This window comes from Rana temporaria, chromosome 3, assembly GCF_905171775.1.
Source record: "Rana temporaria chromosome 3, aRanTem1.1, whole genome shotgun sequence".
NCBI classification, from domain to species: Eukaryota; Metazoa; Chordata; class Amphibia; order Anura; family Ranidae; genus Rana; species Rana temporaria.
In genome coordinates this window covers 66,985,148-67,000,343 of record NC_053491.1, presented here as the reverse complement: position 1 = coordinate 67,000,343, position 15,196 = coordinate 66,985,148, and the positions used below count along the sequence as shown (strand labels likewise).

General features: G+C 44.3%; 1 protein-coding gene across 1 annotated transcript in view; it reads left to right on the top strand.

Moving 5' to 3' along the window:
* ONECUT1 (one cut homeobox 1) overlaps positions 1–15,196 on the top strand; it is a 68,617-nt gene that overhangs the window by 43,829 nt on the left and 9,592 nt on the right. The window contains exon 2 of the mRNA XM_040342712.1: positions 11,604–11,708. Coding sequence (XP_040198646.1) covers positions 11,604–11,708 — 105 coding nt within the window. The remainder of the gene's footprint in view (positions 1–11,603; positions 11,709–15,196) is intronic.

The following is a 15,196-nucleotide window of genomic DNA, read 5'->3' as shown; positions in this document are numbered from 1 at the left end:
TTAGCAATAGCCCCGAGCAGTGCATCATGAGAGGAGGTCACATGGTCCTCCATACACAGAAGCACTATGTATTTTGCAGTTGTGTTCACAGAAAAGGGAAGGTGAGGGGGCATTGGAGAATGTAAAGTGGTCAAGGGGTGGATTTTACACAGACCCAGTGTCTTTTTAAGTTACATATTTATGTTTAAAGATGGCTATGTTCCCCCAGCACCCACGAGGAGAAAGTAGCAGCGCTTTATGAGCCAAGTTCAAGCCTCAACTCTGTGGTGGGTTGGGGGGGTGCCGCTGCCACAAAAGAAGAGAGCCCAGAAGCGGGTCTTTATTAATTCACTTCTTCTTTCCTGGCAGCATGCCTCTTAATCTGCTATGGAAGTGAGGCATGAAATCACCTCATTCAAACCTCACCTACGTGGTGATTGTGTAGGCCTTCACATGACTCTACACGTGCAGAGTCACTATTTCCAAAACCTTGAAATAGCTAATATATATATATATAATTATCATCCTATGTCTTATTTATTTATTAATTACACTTAAACATCTTTCTCTGGGCAGGGGGCTTGGGGTGTGTGGATGAAGAACTTCCCTCTCCGGGGGACAGGGGGCGGTGCAGGACTAAATCTTTGACCTTGGTGAATGAATGTCTTGCTTCGCCACTGTTGTCACCTATAGAGAGAATCTGCAGGATAGAAATATGGGGTCAATTAAAGGTTCTTACCACCATCCCTATCCTTCTTCACTACTTAGTGATCTACTGACCAAGAATGTACATACTAGGTGTTCTCTCAATTACTATATACATGCTTGTTCCTGGTCAGTAACCTACTAGGTAGTAAAGAAAGGACAATGTTGTTTTCCCTAAAGCTACACCTTCAAAACCAAGTGAGCAATGGCAACTTCCATACAGATAACCTGTCAAGTTCTTTGGTGCGAGCTAAAGCGGAGTTCCACCCAAAAATTGAACTTCCGCTTTTCGGAACCCTTCCGGTGTCACATTTGGCACCTTTCAGGGAGGAGGGGGTGCAGATACCTGTATAAAACAGGTATTTTCACCACTTCCGGGTATTGACTCCCATGGGAGTGACGCCCCTTCGCATTAACCCCCCGCTGTCTTCTGGGAAACACACTGCTCCCAGGAGATAGCGGGGGGAACAGCGAGTGTGCAACACGCTGCTCGTGCATGTGCAGTAGGGAACCAGGCAGTGAAGCTACAAAGCTTCACTTCCCGATTCCCTCACTGAGAATGGCGGCAGGGGCAGCTGAGAGACGAGCGATTGCTCGGCTTCGGCTGCCGACATCGCTGGACTCCAGGACAGGTAAGTGTCCATTTATTAAAAGTCAGCAGCTGCAGTATTTGTAATATATTTTTTTTCGCACCCGCTTAATGTTGGTGTTTATGTCCCCCACCCTCCCTTATATCACAATTTCCTTATGCTGCTTCTGGTAAGAAGCTGTAAGAAAGTAAGGGTCTGGAGTAGGACCAGAGGAGGGCTGGAGCTCTCCTGCAGTTGTAGGAGAGGTATGAGGGCCACATGAAATGGCCTGGAGGGCCAGATTGGGCAAACAAGCCTCAGCACTCACTCCGTCCCACATCCTATGGTACAAAAGTCGTGTTCCAAGTGATGCTGCTCTGCTTAAAGCAGGGAAACTTCAAAGCACTAGAAAGAAACAAAGGAGGATGCAAACGCCTAGTGCATTACCTCCAACACCATATAAATGTATTAAAAAGCCAAGATCATACTCACAATCATAAAGTAGTTACAAGCGTATAAATCCATAACTCCAGCATGCTGGATAACCAAATCTCTGTAGTTGGAAGCTGACTCGTTTCGAGAGACAAGCCCCCTTCCTCAGAACTCCAAATACAGTGATATTGTTATCCACCGTGCTGGAGTTATGTTTTCATACACAACTTTATGATTGTGAGTATGATCTTGGCTTTTTTAATACATTTATATCACATTGGAGATAATGCACTAGGCGTTTGCGCCCTCCTTTGTTTCCTTGTAGTGTCTAAATTCAGCTTGTACAATTAAGCTCTGACAATAAAATCTGGAAGCTGATTGGTTTCTATGCAGAGCTGCGCCAGATTTTTCGCACTCCAGTTTTAGTAAATCAATCCCGGTGCTCTTGGCTTTATTTTCACACCAAATTACCCCATGGAGATGCTGCACATAAGTGGATTTACTCCACTGTGTACTTAGACAGAAAAGCAATGCTATTCTTGGTTTACAGAAGAGAAGCCTTCCTGATATTGTGCCAAAGATAAGGCGACAGATAGGGAATCTGTGGCTGAGAAAGTCCTCCACCTGCGGGCTGGTATGTTGTCAGTGTCCTTGTAGACGGATTGATTTATAACCAACTAATGCATTGCTACATTTGCTCTGGGTTAATGTTCATCTAAACGAGATACAGCAGTAGGAGATATTTTCAAACACCATTTCATAGGAGACCACAATCCTACACAGACCTGCAGAATGTGCGATACAGGGCGCTCAATACAGCCAGCCAGGGAAAGGACACAACACAGCAGTCAGTGTAGACTTGTGGGTCCCTACAGAGCAGTCCGCGCAATTGTTTATTCCATGCAATTTAAATGAGGCTTGTACTGCTGAATGGCCTTTGACTTTACTTGCAAAGTCTAGTTGTTTTTGTCAGGCTACATGCACACATGAATTTATGCTCCAAATATGATTGCAGAAAAATGTCTCCAATGTCGCATATGTCTGCACGTTTTTGAGCACTTGTATGCGTGTTTAGGTGCATTTACAGGCATATGGCATTTAGAAGCATATGAGCGTAAACTCATTCTTTTGGCTAGAAAATTAATTTATTCTATCCACTAGAATACATTTTTCGTGCATATGCACACATTCAGGGCCGGATTCCAAACAAGGCCAGGCCTCGGGGCGGCAGTGGGTGCAGGGGCGGCACTGCAGCTGAGGGGAGAGGACACTTTCACTTTAATTTCGGGAGTTCCCCCCCTGTCATGTCACGGATGGTGAGAGGAGAGAAAACAGAGGGAAGAGGAGGTGAGATGGTTCTCGGCAGCATGTCCTCCCTGTACTGCGCAGGCGGGGGTGGCATTGAAGGACCCGGCCTTGGGGCGGCAAAAGGAGTAATTCCGGGCCTGCACACATTATGCATGTTTAGGTGTGTGTATCTCTGTAAATTACACTCCTAAGCTCCTTTTCAATCACAGCTTTGGGCATTTTTTCCAATTCTTCCTAAGCCAGCCATACATAGGTAGAAATACGTCCAGTTTAGCAGGGACTGACCGTGGTTCTATCCATGTATGGGCAGGCTGATTGTACCGAAGTAAACTTGAGTACAACCAGCCTGTTGAATTTTTCACATGAAATTACTGCAGCTAAAACCACTAGCAGTAATCATTGTGTTCTGACAGCCAGGAAGGCTCCTTGTGCCCCCTGCTGGCAGCACACCATATCGCTGCAGGAGACATTCCCCCATCATTGTTGACTGTAAAAGGGGGAATTAAACTTTCTATGGCTTGCCTAAGGCCTTATTTAAAAAATAAATAAAAAAAAAGCATTTACATGTGTTTTTTACTTACTGATCTGAATGCACCTGCAGTGAACTGCGTAACAAAATCCAAAAAGTTGCGCCTCAGGATTTGCATTTGCCAGATTCAAATATTGGATAAAAAAATTTTTTACACTTTCACCAAGTATTTACTGGTCATTACACAAATGTTGTGCTAGAATTAAATATGCAATATAAGATCAGTTCATTTTTTACGGCAGTGTGAATGAAGCCTAAATTCTGCTCTCAGGGTCGGACGGGCAACTCATGGGGCCCCCAGGCAATAGGAGATTATTGGGCGCCCGGGCAATAGGAGATTATGGGGTCCCCAGGCAATAGATTATGGGGCCACAGAATATACACACACACACATACAGTATACATACACAGTATACACACACATAGACACACAATATACACGCACAGTATACACACACAGTATACATACACACAGAATACACACATACTGAAAAGGTACTGGAGAGGCGGGGCAGCTATAATCTTGGGATTTAAAAAAAAGATTTTTACATACTGTCCCTAGTTTTACTGAGGCTGGCAACCCTGATGGGGCCCCCTAGTGGCATGGGGCCCTCGGGCAGTGCCTGAGTGCCCGAATGGTCAGTCCGCCCCTGGCTGTTCTTAATATCCAGATCTAAATGCCTAATGTGCATGGCCACATAGGATAACACTGAGTTACAGGCATAAAAAAAACTTGTCACTGGTAGTGGATCTATTGATGCTGGGGGGAGGCCCTTATGCTACTGGGAGACAATCATTGACAAATTGATACTTGGTTCTGTATCCATTACTGAAAGGTGGGTAGGGGGTGGAACCAAAGAATGGTGCTCGGAAGTGGGTAGGGAGTGGAACCAAAGAATGGTGCTTGGAGGTAGGTAGGGAGTGTAACCAAAGAATGGTGCTCGGTGGTAGGTAGGGAGTGTAACCAAAGAATGGTGCTTGGAGGTGGATAGGGAGTGGAACCAAAGAATGGTGCTTGGAGATAGGTAGGGGGTGGAACCAAGGAATGGTGCTAGGATGTGGGTAGGGAGTGTAACCAAAGAATGGTGCTCGGAGGTGGATAGGGAGTGGAACCAAAGAATGGTGCTCGGAGGTGGATAGGGAGTGGAACCAAAGAATGGTGCTAGGAGGTGGGTAGGGAGTGGAACCAAAGAACGGTGCTCGGAGGTAGGTAGGGAGTGTAACCAAAGAATGGTGCTTGGAGGTGGATAGGGAGTGGAACCAAAGAATGGTGCTTGGAGATAGGTAGGGGGTGGAACCAAGGAATGGTGCTCGGAGGAGGGTAGTGGGTGGACACAACAGGTGACTCGGAGGTAGAAAGTTCCTGCACCTATTCTCTGAGAAAAAAAGCCCTGGAAATACATATATTAAAACCACATATTAGCTACTATATATATATATATATATATATATATATATATATATATATATATATATATATATATATATATATATATATATATATATAGTGGGATGATATGCTTGTGGCAACAAACTAAATTACCATTTTATTTTTTAGTGTAGGTCCCAAAATAAAAACTAACACCAAACAACCTCTAGCTCTTGGACTGACATGTCATGTTGGATCTTATAATCCTTCCAGGAGTAGAGAGCCAGAAGTGCAATTTGTATTCAGAGAGCCTAATATGGTGTATGAAAGGTATTGCGGTAGTTATTGCCAAGTGAGTTTTTTTCACTATTAGAGCAATTAATCAATGGAGGGACATGTCTGAAATGTTCTCTTTGACCACGGCTGCAACTTTGAATATAGCTATCGAGTGAATTTGAATTACCCCGTGCTAAAATAGAATCCGCCATTTCATCCCAATAGTTGATATTCACACTTGAAGAATGATTTACTGCAGCCAGCTTGTGCAGCACATTTTTGTAATGTGTATGTGCTTATTGAGACTCGGCTTATAAATCATTACAAAACTAAATTGAAATGACCATTTGTATAACAAAGATAATTTACTGCCCACAATAATTCAGAGCTGTGTTCTTCATTAGCATGCACAGCGTTTTCTATGTTATATTAACATTTATGCCAGATATAATTTTTCACTCATTCCATCTCAGTGACCCCAGAAGTATTACAGCCATGCCTGGACTTACTGTGGGGCCAAACCAAAAGGCACAAAGGAAAGTGGAGATGCTTCCCATGGCAGGCTATCAGATTTTAGGTTTTCAGATTTCTGGTTCTATGAAAGGCTAGAAAAGGGAAATATCTGGTCAGGGCCGCCGTCAGGGGGGTAGAGGCATTACTCCTGTAAGGGGTCCGATGGTCCCCAGGGGCCCGGCTGGACCCCCTCCCGTTTTTTATTTATTTATCTATTGCATTACACCTGTAAGGGGCCCAATGGTCCCCAGGGCCCCTTACAGGCCCCGCCGGCCCCCCTCCCATTGTTTTTTGCATTACACCTGTAAGGGACCCGATGGTCCCCAGGGACAATCCCCCCCACCCCCACCCGCTTAATATCTTGCGTTGGGAGAGAAGAGAATACACTTGTTAGCACCACCCTCCCGGTTCTCTGCTCCAGGGGGCCCTGCCTAAAGCTCTGATGGCTGCCCTGTATGTGGTTGCTGTAGGCAACACCACTGTTTTTTCTTCACAAATAAATCCCACTTAAAGCAGTATTAAAACTCTGCTGTCAGATGCTGCCACCGCCATCTTCGGTAAGGCAATCAGGAAATGAAGCCTTACGGCTTCACTTCCTGGTTCCCTACTGTGTATGCGCGACTTGCGCTGCGTGATGCCACTGGTCCCCGTTGTCTTCTGGGACCTGTGTGTCTCCCAGAAGACAGCGGGGGGACGGGAAGGCTCGGGTATCTATGCTCAGAAGTGGGAGCAAAATGCTAGTATAAGACAGGTATCTGCTCCCCCCTGAAAGGTGTCAAATGTGACACCGGAGGATTCCTAAAAGCGAAAGTTAAATTTTAGGGTGCAACTCCGCTATAAGTAAAATGGAGAAAGGTTGGAACCCTCCTTTCTGTTTTGGAAACAGTGGCAAAACCTAGATGGAAATCATCAATTCTTATGCCGCGTACACACGATCGGAAATTCCAACAAGAAAAGTCCGATGTGAGCTTTTGGACGGAAATTCCGACCGTGTGTATGCTCCATCGGACTTTTGCTGCCGGAATTTCTGCCTACAAAAGATTGAGAGCAGGTTCTCTATTTTTCAGACGGAAAAAATCCTATCGGAAAATCTGCTTGTCTGTATGCAATTCCAACGCGCATAAAAACATGCATGCTCAGAATCAAGCAGAAGAGCCGAACTGCCTATTGAACTTCATTGATCTCGGGTGATCATACGTCTTGTACGTCACCGCGTTCTTGACGGTCGGAATTTCCGTCAAGATTTGTGTGACCGTGTGTATGCAACACAAGTTTGAGCCAACTTTCCGTCAGTTTTCTTGTCGGAATTTCAGTAGATGTGATGGTTGTATTTCCTTTTTTTAAGCTTTCTTCCTTCTATTTTTATTTGTTGTTTTTCAAAAGCACAAGCAAAATCTCTTTCCAGCAGAATGTATCAAGCCTCGTACACACGACCGGTTTCCTCGGCAGAATCCATCAAGAAACTTGCTGGGAGATATTTTTTTGCCGAGGAAACCGGTCGTGTGTACATTTTCGTCGAGGAAACTGTCGAGAAACTCGACGAGCCAAAAAGAGAGCAAGTTCTCTATTTCCTCGATGGGAACGGAGAAACTTGCCTTGTTGAATTCCTCGACAGCCTAACAAGGAACTCGACGAGATTTTGTTTGTTGGGTGTTTTTCAGGTGTTTTTTCTGGCATTTTACAGGAGTTCTAGGAGCTGAAAACGCTCAGGTGTGAATGCAGCCTTATGCTGCGTAACACGGACAGAATTTCCAACAACAAATGTTCGATGTGAGCTTTTGGTCGGATATTCCGACCGTGTGTAGGCCCCATCGGACATTTCTGACTAGAAAAATTTGAGAGCTGGTTCTCAATTTTTCCGACAGCAAAAGTTCTTGTCGGAAATTTCCGATTGCCTGTATGCAAATCCACAACAATCCTACGCATGCTCGGAATCAATTTGACGCATGCTCAGAAACATTGAACTTCATTTTTGTTGGCTCGTCGTAGTGTTGTATGTCACCGCGTTCTTGATGTTCGGAATTTCAACATACAACATTTGTGTAACCGTGTGTATGCAAGCCAAGTTTGAGCCAAAATTCCATCAGAAAAAAATCCACGGTTTTGTTGTCGGAATTTCCGATCGTGTGTACGCTGCATTAGTGTATTTAAAGTGTTACTAAACCCACAACAGTACAATTAGTCTATATATGCAGTAAACCATGCTTGGTATACTCACTGTGGAACCTAAGGGGGAAAACCTCCGCATTGTGTAAAAAGGCTGTTTGATCCGGTCTTCTCTGGTCCTCCCCTTCTTACATTGTCTCCAAAACATGTCTGGATAAGACAGAGTTACTGGAGTCAGTCTGCACATGCTCAGTTTGGTGTGTATTGCTAGAGAGTTTTTTTTTTCTTGGGAGAGTGCATGTGATCAGCACAGGGCCAATCAGCACTGTCCAGACAGAGGGTCAGGGGTCCTGCATCCTGATAGGACAGTCAGTGCGGTATGAGAAGTCCTCCTACAAGCTTTTAAAAGGCACTGATATAAGTCAGGCCTCGTACACACGACCGGACATGTCCACTGAAACTGGTCCGCCGACCAGTGTCAGCGGACAGATCCGATCGTGTGTACAGGCTAGCAGACAGATTTCCAGCGGACAAATGTTTCTTAGCATGCTAAGAAACATGTCTGTTGGGAAGCTGTCCGGTGGACATGTCCGCTGGTTAGTACGTCTAACCAGCGGACAGAAATCCTGCGCATGCGTCGAATTGATTCGACGCATGCGTGGAAGCATTAAACTCGCGCGATAGAGAACGTCGGTGTCGTCTACGTCACCACGTTCTCTGTCCGCGCGGGTTTCGGTTTGATGGGGTGTACAGCCATCAGACCGAAATCTCCCAGCGGACATGTCCGATGAAAACGGTCCGGCGGACCGTTTTTATCGGACTGTCCGCTCGTCTGTACAGGGCCTCAGAAGACTACTATATACTGCTGATGAGAAAAGTTATTTAGAAGTTTATATTTACAAAAATTATTGCATTTCTGTGCTCTGTGTACTGTGGGAGACCAGGTTTAGTAAGATTTTAAGTTTTTTAATACATTTACCACTATCCTCCCCCAGACTTACAATGCTGCTGTCTGATGTACCTCTTCTGCTCATTCCTTCAGAGTTGTGTCTCAATACTACAGAAAGTGTGTTACTGGCCAGATCACCATGTAAAAACAAAGGGGAAAAAACAAACAAAAGAAAACAGATGCAGCCAACACACCTAATGATTGATAAGCTTCAGTATAATACATTTTTGGCTTTGGGTTTAATGCTGCTTTAAGGGCAGTGCTGCTAATATTGATAGATTGCTTGTGACTGGAAGCTAGTGAATTGAATCATCCCACTGCCTTACAATATCCTAAAGGGATTCCACTGGTGAGATCTCTCAGTTCTGTCCCCCGCCCCTAACCTTAGAGTCTCACTCCTCTTGTTGTAGCAAGAGAAGTTTCAATCTTCTTAATGTAACAACAACGAATAACTCCACGGGGAGAGTGAAGTCTCTCTAGCAATGGCCATAAGAGTAGGTCTTTGCTGTGATTTCTGCTGTCTAGATCTCTCCGCCATGTAGTATGTAAGAGATGAATGTGAAGCTACATGATGATTTAACCCACTGGCATCTATCCCAAACTGAAATATCAATCCTGAGTAGTCTGACCCTTTAAGGCTGATTTATAAATCCTGACGCGTAGAAGAATATGGCTGTCATTTATATCAACTAGTCATATCTTTTAATTTTCCAACCTACCCTAGAAAATGATAGATGGGATCTAGCTTGTCACTATAGGTGACGATTCATGTTATTTGCTTTAGCTTTAAAGGGGTTGTAAAGGTTTGTTTTTTTATTTTCTAAATAGGTTCCTTTAAGCTTGTGTAGTGGTCTCCAAACTGCGGCCCGGGGGCCGAATGCGGCCCTTTGCTTGCCATTTTCTGGCCCTTGAGGCACTATTCTCCCACTGATACCAGACTCTATTCTGCCAATTGGCAACAATGGAGCACCATTTCTCTCATTGACACCAACAATGGGCCTCCAAATGATGGGGCACTATTGCTCTACCCTATACCAAATGTGGCAATGTTTACTCCCACTGATGCAAGGAACATGTCCACTCCTGCTGGCCACAGTCCGACCCTACTAGTCTGAAGGACAATAAGCATGCCCTTTGTTTAGAAAGTTTGGAGACCACTGAGCTAGTGCATTGTTGGTTCACTTATCTTTTCCTACGATTTCCCTTCTAAATGTTTTTTTTTCTTTGTCTGAATTTCTCACTTCCTGTTCCTCCTCAGTAAGCTTGCCACCATCAACGGCTCGGATGATGGGGGCAAGCTTACTGAGGAGGAACAGGAAATGAGAAATTCAAAGAAAAAAACATTTAGAAGGGAAATGGAAGGAAAAGGTGAACCAACAATGCACTAGCTTTAACCACTAGAGGGCCGCACTATAGACGAAAGATGTCCACAGCGCGGCTCTCAAGTGCCGGGTGGACGTCCCTGGACGTCCTTTTATTTACATTCCCAGTAGCGGGGAAACACTGTGCCTGGGTGTGTTCTAACTGTGGGGGGAGGGGACTGACTGGGGGAGGTGACCGATCTGTGTCCCTATGTACAAGGGACACAGCATCGGTCTCCTTTCTCCCTGACAGGACGTGGAGCTCTGTGTTTACACACAGAGCTCCACGTCCCTGCTGTCACCGCCGATCGCGGGTACCTGGAGGACATCGCGGCCGCTAGGCATGCGCATCGGCTTCCCAGCGATGCGCATGCCTAGCGGCCGCGATGTCCGCCAGGTACCCGCGATCGGCGGTGACAGCAGGGACGTGGAGCTCTGTGTAAACACAGAGCTCCACGTCCTGTCAGGGAGAAAGGAGACCGATGCTGTGTCCCTTGTACATAGGGACACAGATCGGTCACCTCCCCCAGTCAGTCCCCTCCCCCCACAGTTAGAACACACCCAGGGAATACATTTAACCCCTTCCTCGTCCCCTAGTGTTAACCCCCTCCCTGCCAGTCACATTTATACAGTAATTAGTGCGTTTCTATAGCACTAATCGCTGTATAAATGTGAATGGTCCCAAAATTGTGTCAAAAGTGTCCGATACGTTCGCCGCAATATCGCAGGCCTGAAAAAAAAAATTGCAGTTCGCCGCCATTACTAGTAAAAAAAAAATCATAAATCTATCCCCTATTTTGTAGGCGCTATAACTTTTGCGCAAACCAATTTTAACAAAAATATGTAGAAGAATACGTATCGACCTAAACGGAGGAAAAAAATATAAAAAAAAAAATTGGGATATTATTATAACAAAAAGTAAAAATTATTGTGTTTTTTTTTTAAAATGTTCTGTATTTTTTTGTTTATAGCGCAAAAAATAAAAATCGCAGATATGATCAAATACCACCAAAAGAAAGCTCTATTTGTGGGGAAAAAAATGATAAAAATATAATTTGGGTACAGTGTTGTATGACCGCGCAATTGTCATTCAAAATGCATCAGCGCTGAAAGCTGAAAATTGGTCTGGGCACGAAGGGGGTTTAAGTGCCCAGTAATGAAGTGGTTAAGGAACCCATTTAGAAAATAAAAAGCAAACCTTTACAACCCCTTTAATAAATAGGCCTATTCAGTGCTGCATTGTGTTTCCAAGTGCCACACCTCTGCCATCACCTATATTTCTACCTAGGCATTTCTTCTTATCATCATTGTCTTCCTCTCATCACCTTCCATTAAATATAAATACGTGTCTTTATATTTTTGTTTGTTATCACTGAACCATTCTAGATGTATGGATATTGTTTGTAATAATTCTTTTTTTTTTATGACTAAATTGAAATGAACTGATTTGTTGTAATGAGGTGGAGTCTACTATCATTGAAATTATCTAATGTCTTTACTAAACTAGCTTTGGTACCAGCCGATCCGGTATTTCAGCACTCTGGACAGTTGCCTGCAGACTCCCTGGTTAAGATCGGCTATCCATCACAAAGCACCCAGTCTAATCACTTGTGTGAGTATACATGCTACATTTCTTCAGGAGAGAACCTGTCTTTCTTTTGATTTACTTTTCTTTCTCCACAAAGGATAGGAACTTAATAATATTATGTTATATAATAACAGTCCCTCGGGTCTTTACACTTTCAGAAGATAATTGTTTCCATCCAAAGCTATTTTCTGCTTGTTGCCAAGATCTATATGAACCACATATTTTCTACATGCATATATATATATATATTTGATCCATATTGAAAAAACAGAACGTTTATACATTTCTTACCATACTAATGTTCACATGTGTTTAGCTGAGACTTGTTGACCCAATTTAGCTTGACCAGTAACAGAATTGCAATGGAAGACTGTCAGGCTGTTCTCCAAGCACACCCAGAAAACTGACCACTCTGGGATGGATGTGCTTTCATGCCTAGTGTGGTGAGTTTTGTTATAGGAAAGTAGGGAGACTGGAAGGATCACCATGTGTTGCACACAAAGGAAGCAATCCAAAGAGAACAGGATACTTTTTAACACAAACACATGATACAACAGACACATATCAGGAATATGAAATGTTGAGGTCACATATTCTTACACACAGGGGCGGACTGACCATTGAGGCACTCGGGCACTGCCCGAGGGCCCCATGCCACTAGGGGACCCCATCAAGGTTGCCAGGCTCAGTAAAACCAGGGACAATATGTAAAAATCTGTGTTTTTTTAGATCTGTCCCTGATATATCCGAAACCGACATGCTTTTGATGTGAAAATCCTGAGATTTAAGCTGCCCCACCTCTGCACTGCCTCCTGGCGTGGTGGCCATCTGTAAGCCCAGAGGGCCCCATGATCTTCTATTGCCCGGGGGCCCCATGAGTTGTCAGTCCGCCCCTGCTTACACAGCAGCTGCTGCTACTAAGATAGGGTGACCAGACATCCCCAGTTTCAGGGGACAGTCCCCTGATTGAGGACACTGTCCCCGGACCAAGTCTGTCCCTGGTTTTGTCCCCAGATTGGATTTAATAGGGGGCAGGGGCAATTTCAAAGACAATCAGTGCAGAATTTAAATAAAAAAAATAGAATTACACCCCCCCCCCCCCGCTCCGCCATGCCTACTAGCATAAGGGGGGTTGTATTTTCCCATTATTTGTGCCCCTTTCTGGTGATCATGTGCTGGTCGGAGCAGAGGGAATATTTCTTCAGTTTCGGGCGCATGCCCATTCAGCTTTGCTCACATGTTCTTCTGCCTTGGCTCAAATCCTGGCCAGCCACCCGCCTATCTCCTTGCCTTCCCTGGCGGAGTGATCTTCCTCCGCTCCCCATCCAGTAGTAGCCGGGGCATGGAGAGTGATAATTGAGAGACTGTGAGGCGGAAGGGCGGGGGCGGGCAGAGAGTTGCTGATTGTTGCCATTACTAGTAAAGAAAAAATATGTTCCCGGATTTCATTTTAAAAATCCGGTCACCTTATACTAAGAAAAGTTGCACCATTCACTCTCCTCCTTTTCTCTGAAGCAGCGTCTGCTGTTAACCTCTACAGCACAAGTAGACAGATACTTAAAACAGTATCTGACAGCAAGGGGCACAGCAGGGAAGAAGGGAAGATTCTTACCAAAAGCAGCCATCAGAAAGTAATGGTAGAGAGATAGACATATAGATACATACATGGATATATAATATCAGAGGTTAATTTTTAGAATTTGAAACAATGAATTGGCCTTAGCGCTTGCAATAATCCTTGCAGTCCAGGCACAGCACAACAGCACAGCCTATTGGTGGACAGGCCAACTTGTCGTAGAATAAGCAGAAAGAATGCCAAATGTAATGAAAATATTGATGAAGTAAAAAAAATGTTCATTGAGGTCATTTAGATGTTTCAATTAGAGTTCCTTTTAATTCATGAATGGTAAAGTAAGGTGCAGGCTTAGTAATTACCCTCTAATTACTAGTGTCAGACAAAGAGTGTGATTCTTAATATCCTATAAGGGGTTGTAAACCCTTGTGTTTTTTCACCTTAATGCATCCTATGCATTAAAGTGGGAGTTCACCCGAAAAACAATCTTTAACATTAGATTGAGGCTCGTTTTGTCTAGGGGAATCGGGTGTTTTTTTTTTTTAAATCGAAGCAGTACTTACCGTTTTAGAGATAGATCTTCTCCGCCGCTTCCGGGTATGGTCTTCGGGACTGGGCGTTCCTTTTTGATTGACAGGCTTCCGAGAGGCTTCCGACGGTCGCATACATCGCGTCACGAGTAGCCGAAAGAAGCCGAACGTCGGTGCGGCTCTATACGGCGCCTGCGCACCGACGTTCGGCTACTTTCGGAAAATCATGACGCGCTGTATGCGACCTGTTAAGCCTGTTAATCAAATAGGAACGCCCAGTCCCGCAGCCCATACCCGGAAGCGGCGGAGAACATCGCTCTCTAAAACAGTAAGTACTGCTTCGATTTAAAAAAAAACACCCGATTCCCCTTCACAAAACGAGCCTCAATCTAATGTTAAAAATTGTGTTTTTGGGTGAACCTCCACTTTAAGGTGAAAAAACACCTTGCAGTGTCCAGCCCACTAGCCCCCCTGTTTTACGTACCCAAGCCCCAAATTTTCGTGAACGCGATCCCGCATCGCTCTCTCCACGGGTTCTCGGCTCTTCATTGGATAGTTTGATAGCAGCGCAGCTATAGGCTCCCGCTGTTGTCAATCCAATCTAATGAGGCAGGCACTGGGGCGGGGCAGTCATACACTCCGCGTCTATGGACGCCAAGTGTATGACACAGGAGCGAGCCCGCAAGGTAACCCCCTCGGAAGAAAGCTTTCCAGAGGGGGTTATCTAATGCGGGGAGGAGTCGCGAGAGCCGTGGGACCCCAGAAGTCGAGGATTGGGGCCACTCTGTTGCAAAACGAACTGCACAGTGGAGGTAAGTATGACGTTTGTTATTTAAAAAAAAAATGGGAGCCTTTAATATGACTTTAATGAAGATGATACATGCAGATTTAAACTTAGTACACACAAGGAGATTATCGGACGAATGATCGTCTGTTTTTTTTTTTTTTGCATGATAGTTTCCAAATACAATGCGAATAGGTTACTAAACGATGAAAATTCTCGTACGACAGAATAAAAATTCGGAAATGATGTATTGTATTTGTAATGTATTTTTGGAAGAAAACTGTAATGATTAAATAAAAATCGTACTATCTTCGTATAATTTTCACGTTTGTCCCTTCTGAAAATTTCAGCTGTGTACTAACGATCAGATTATCATACGATCGCACCAAAAGCGGATTTTTTTTCCGGTTTTCTCATTGTGTGTACGAGGCTTCAGACAGGACACTGACCCCTTATAAGTAAAGTTATATCCTGAGGATCTGAAGGTGTAAAATGGTGTGGAAATATGACAGGAAACAGAACAGAACATTAGTGCACATAAATCGATCTATCTTGAAGTAACTTTCTGCAGTTAATACAGATAACAAAGTATCTGTACACACAATGGTATCATTACAAAGACTGC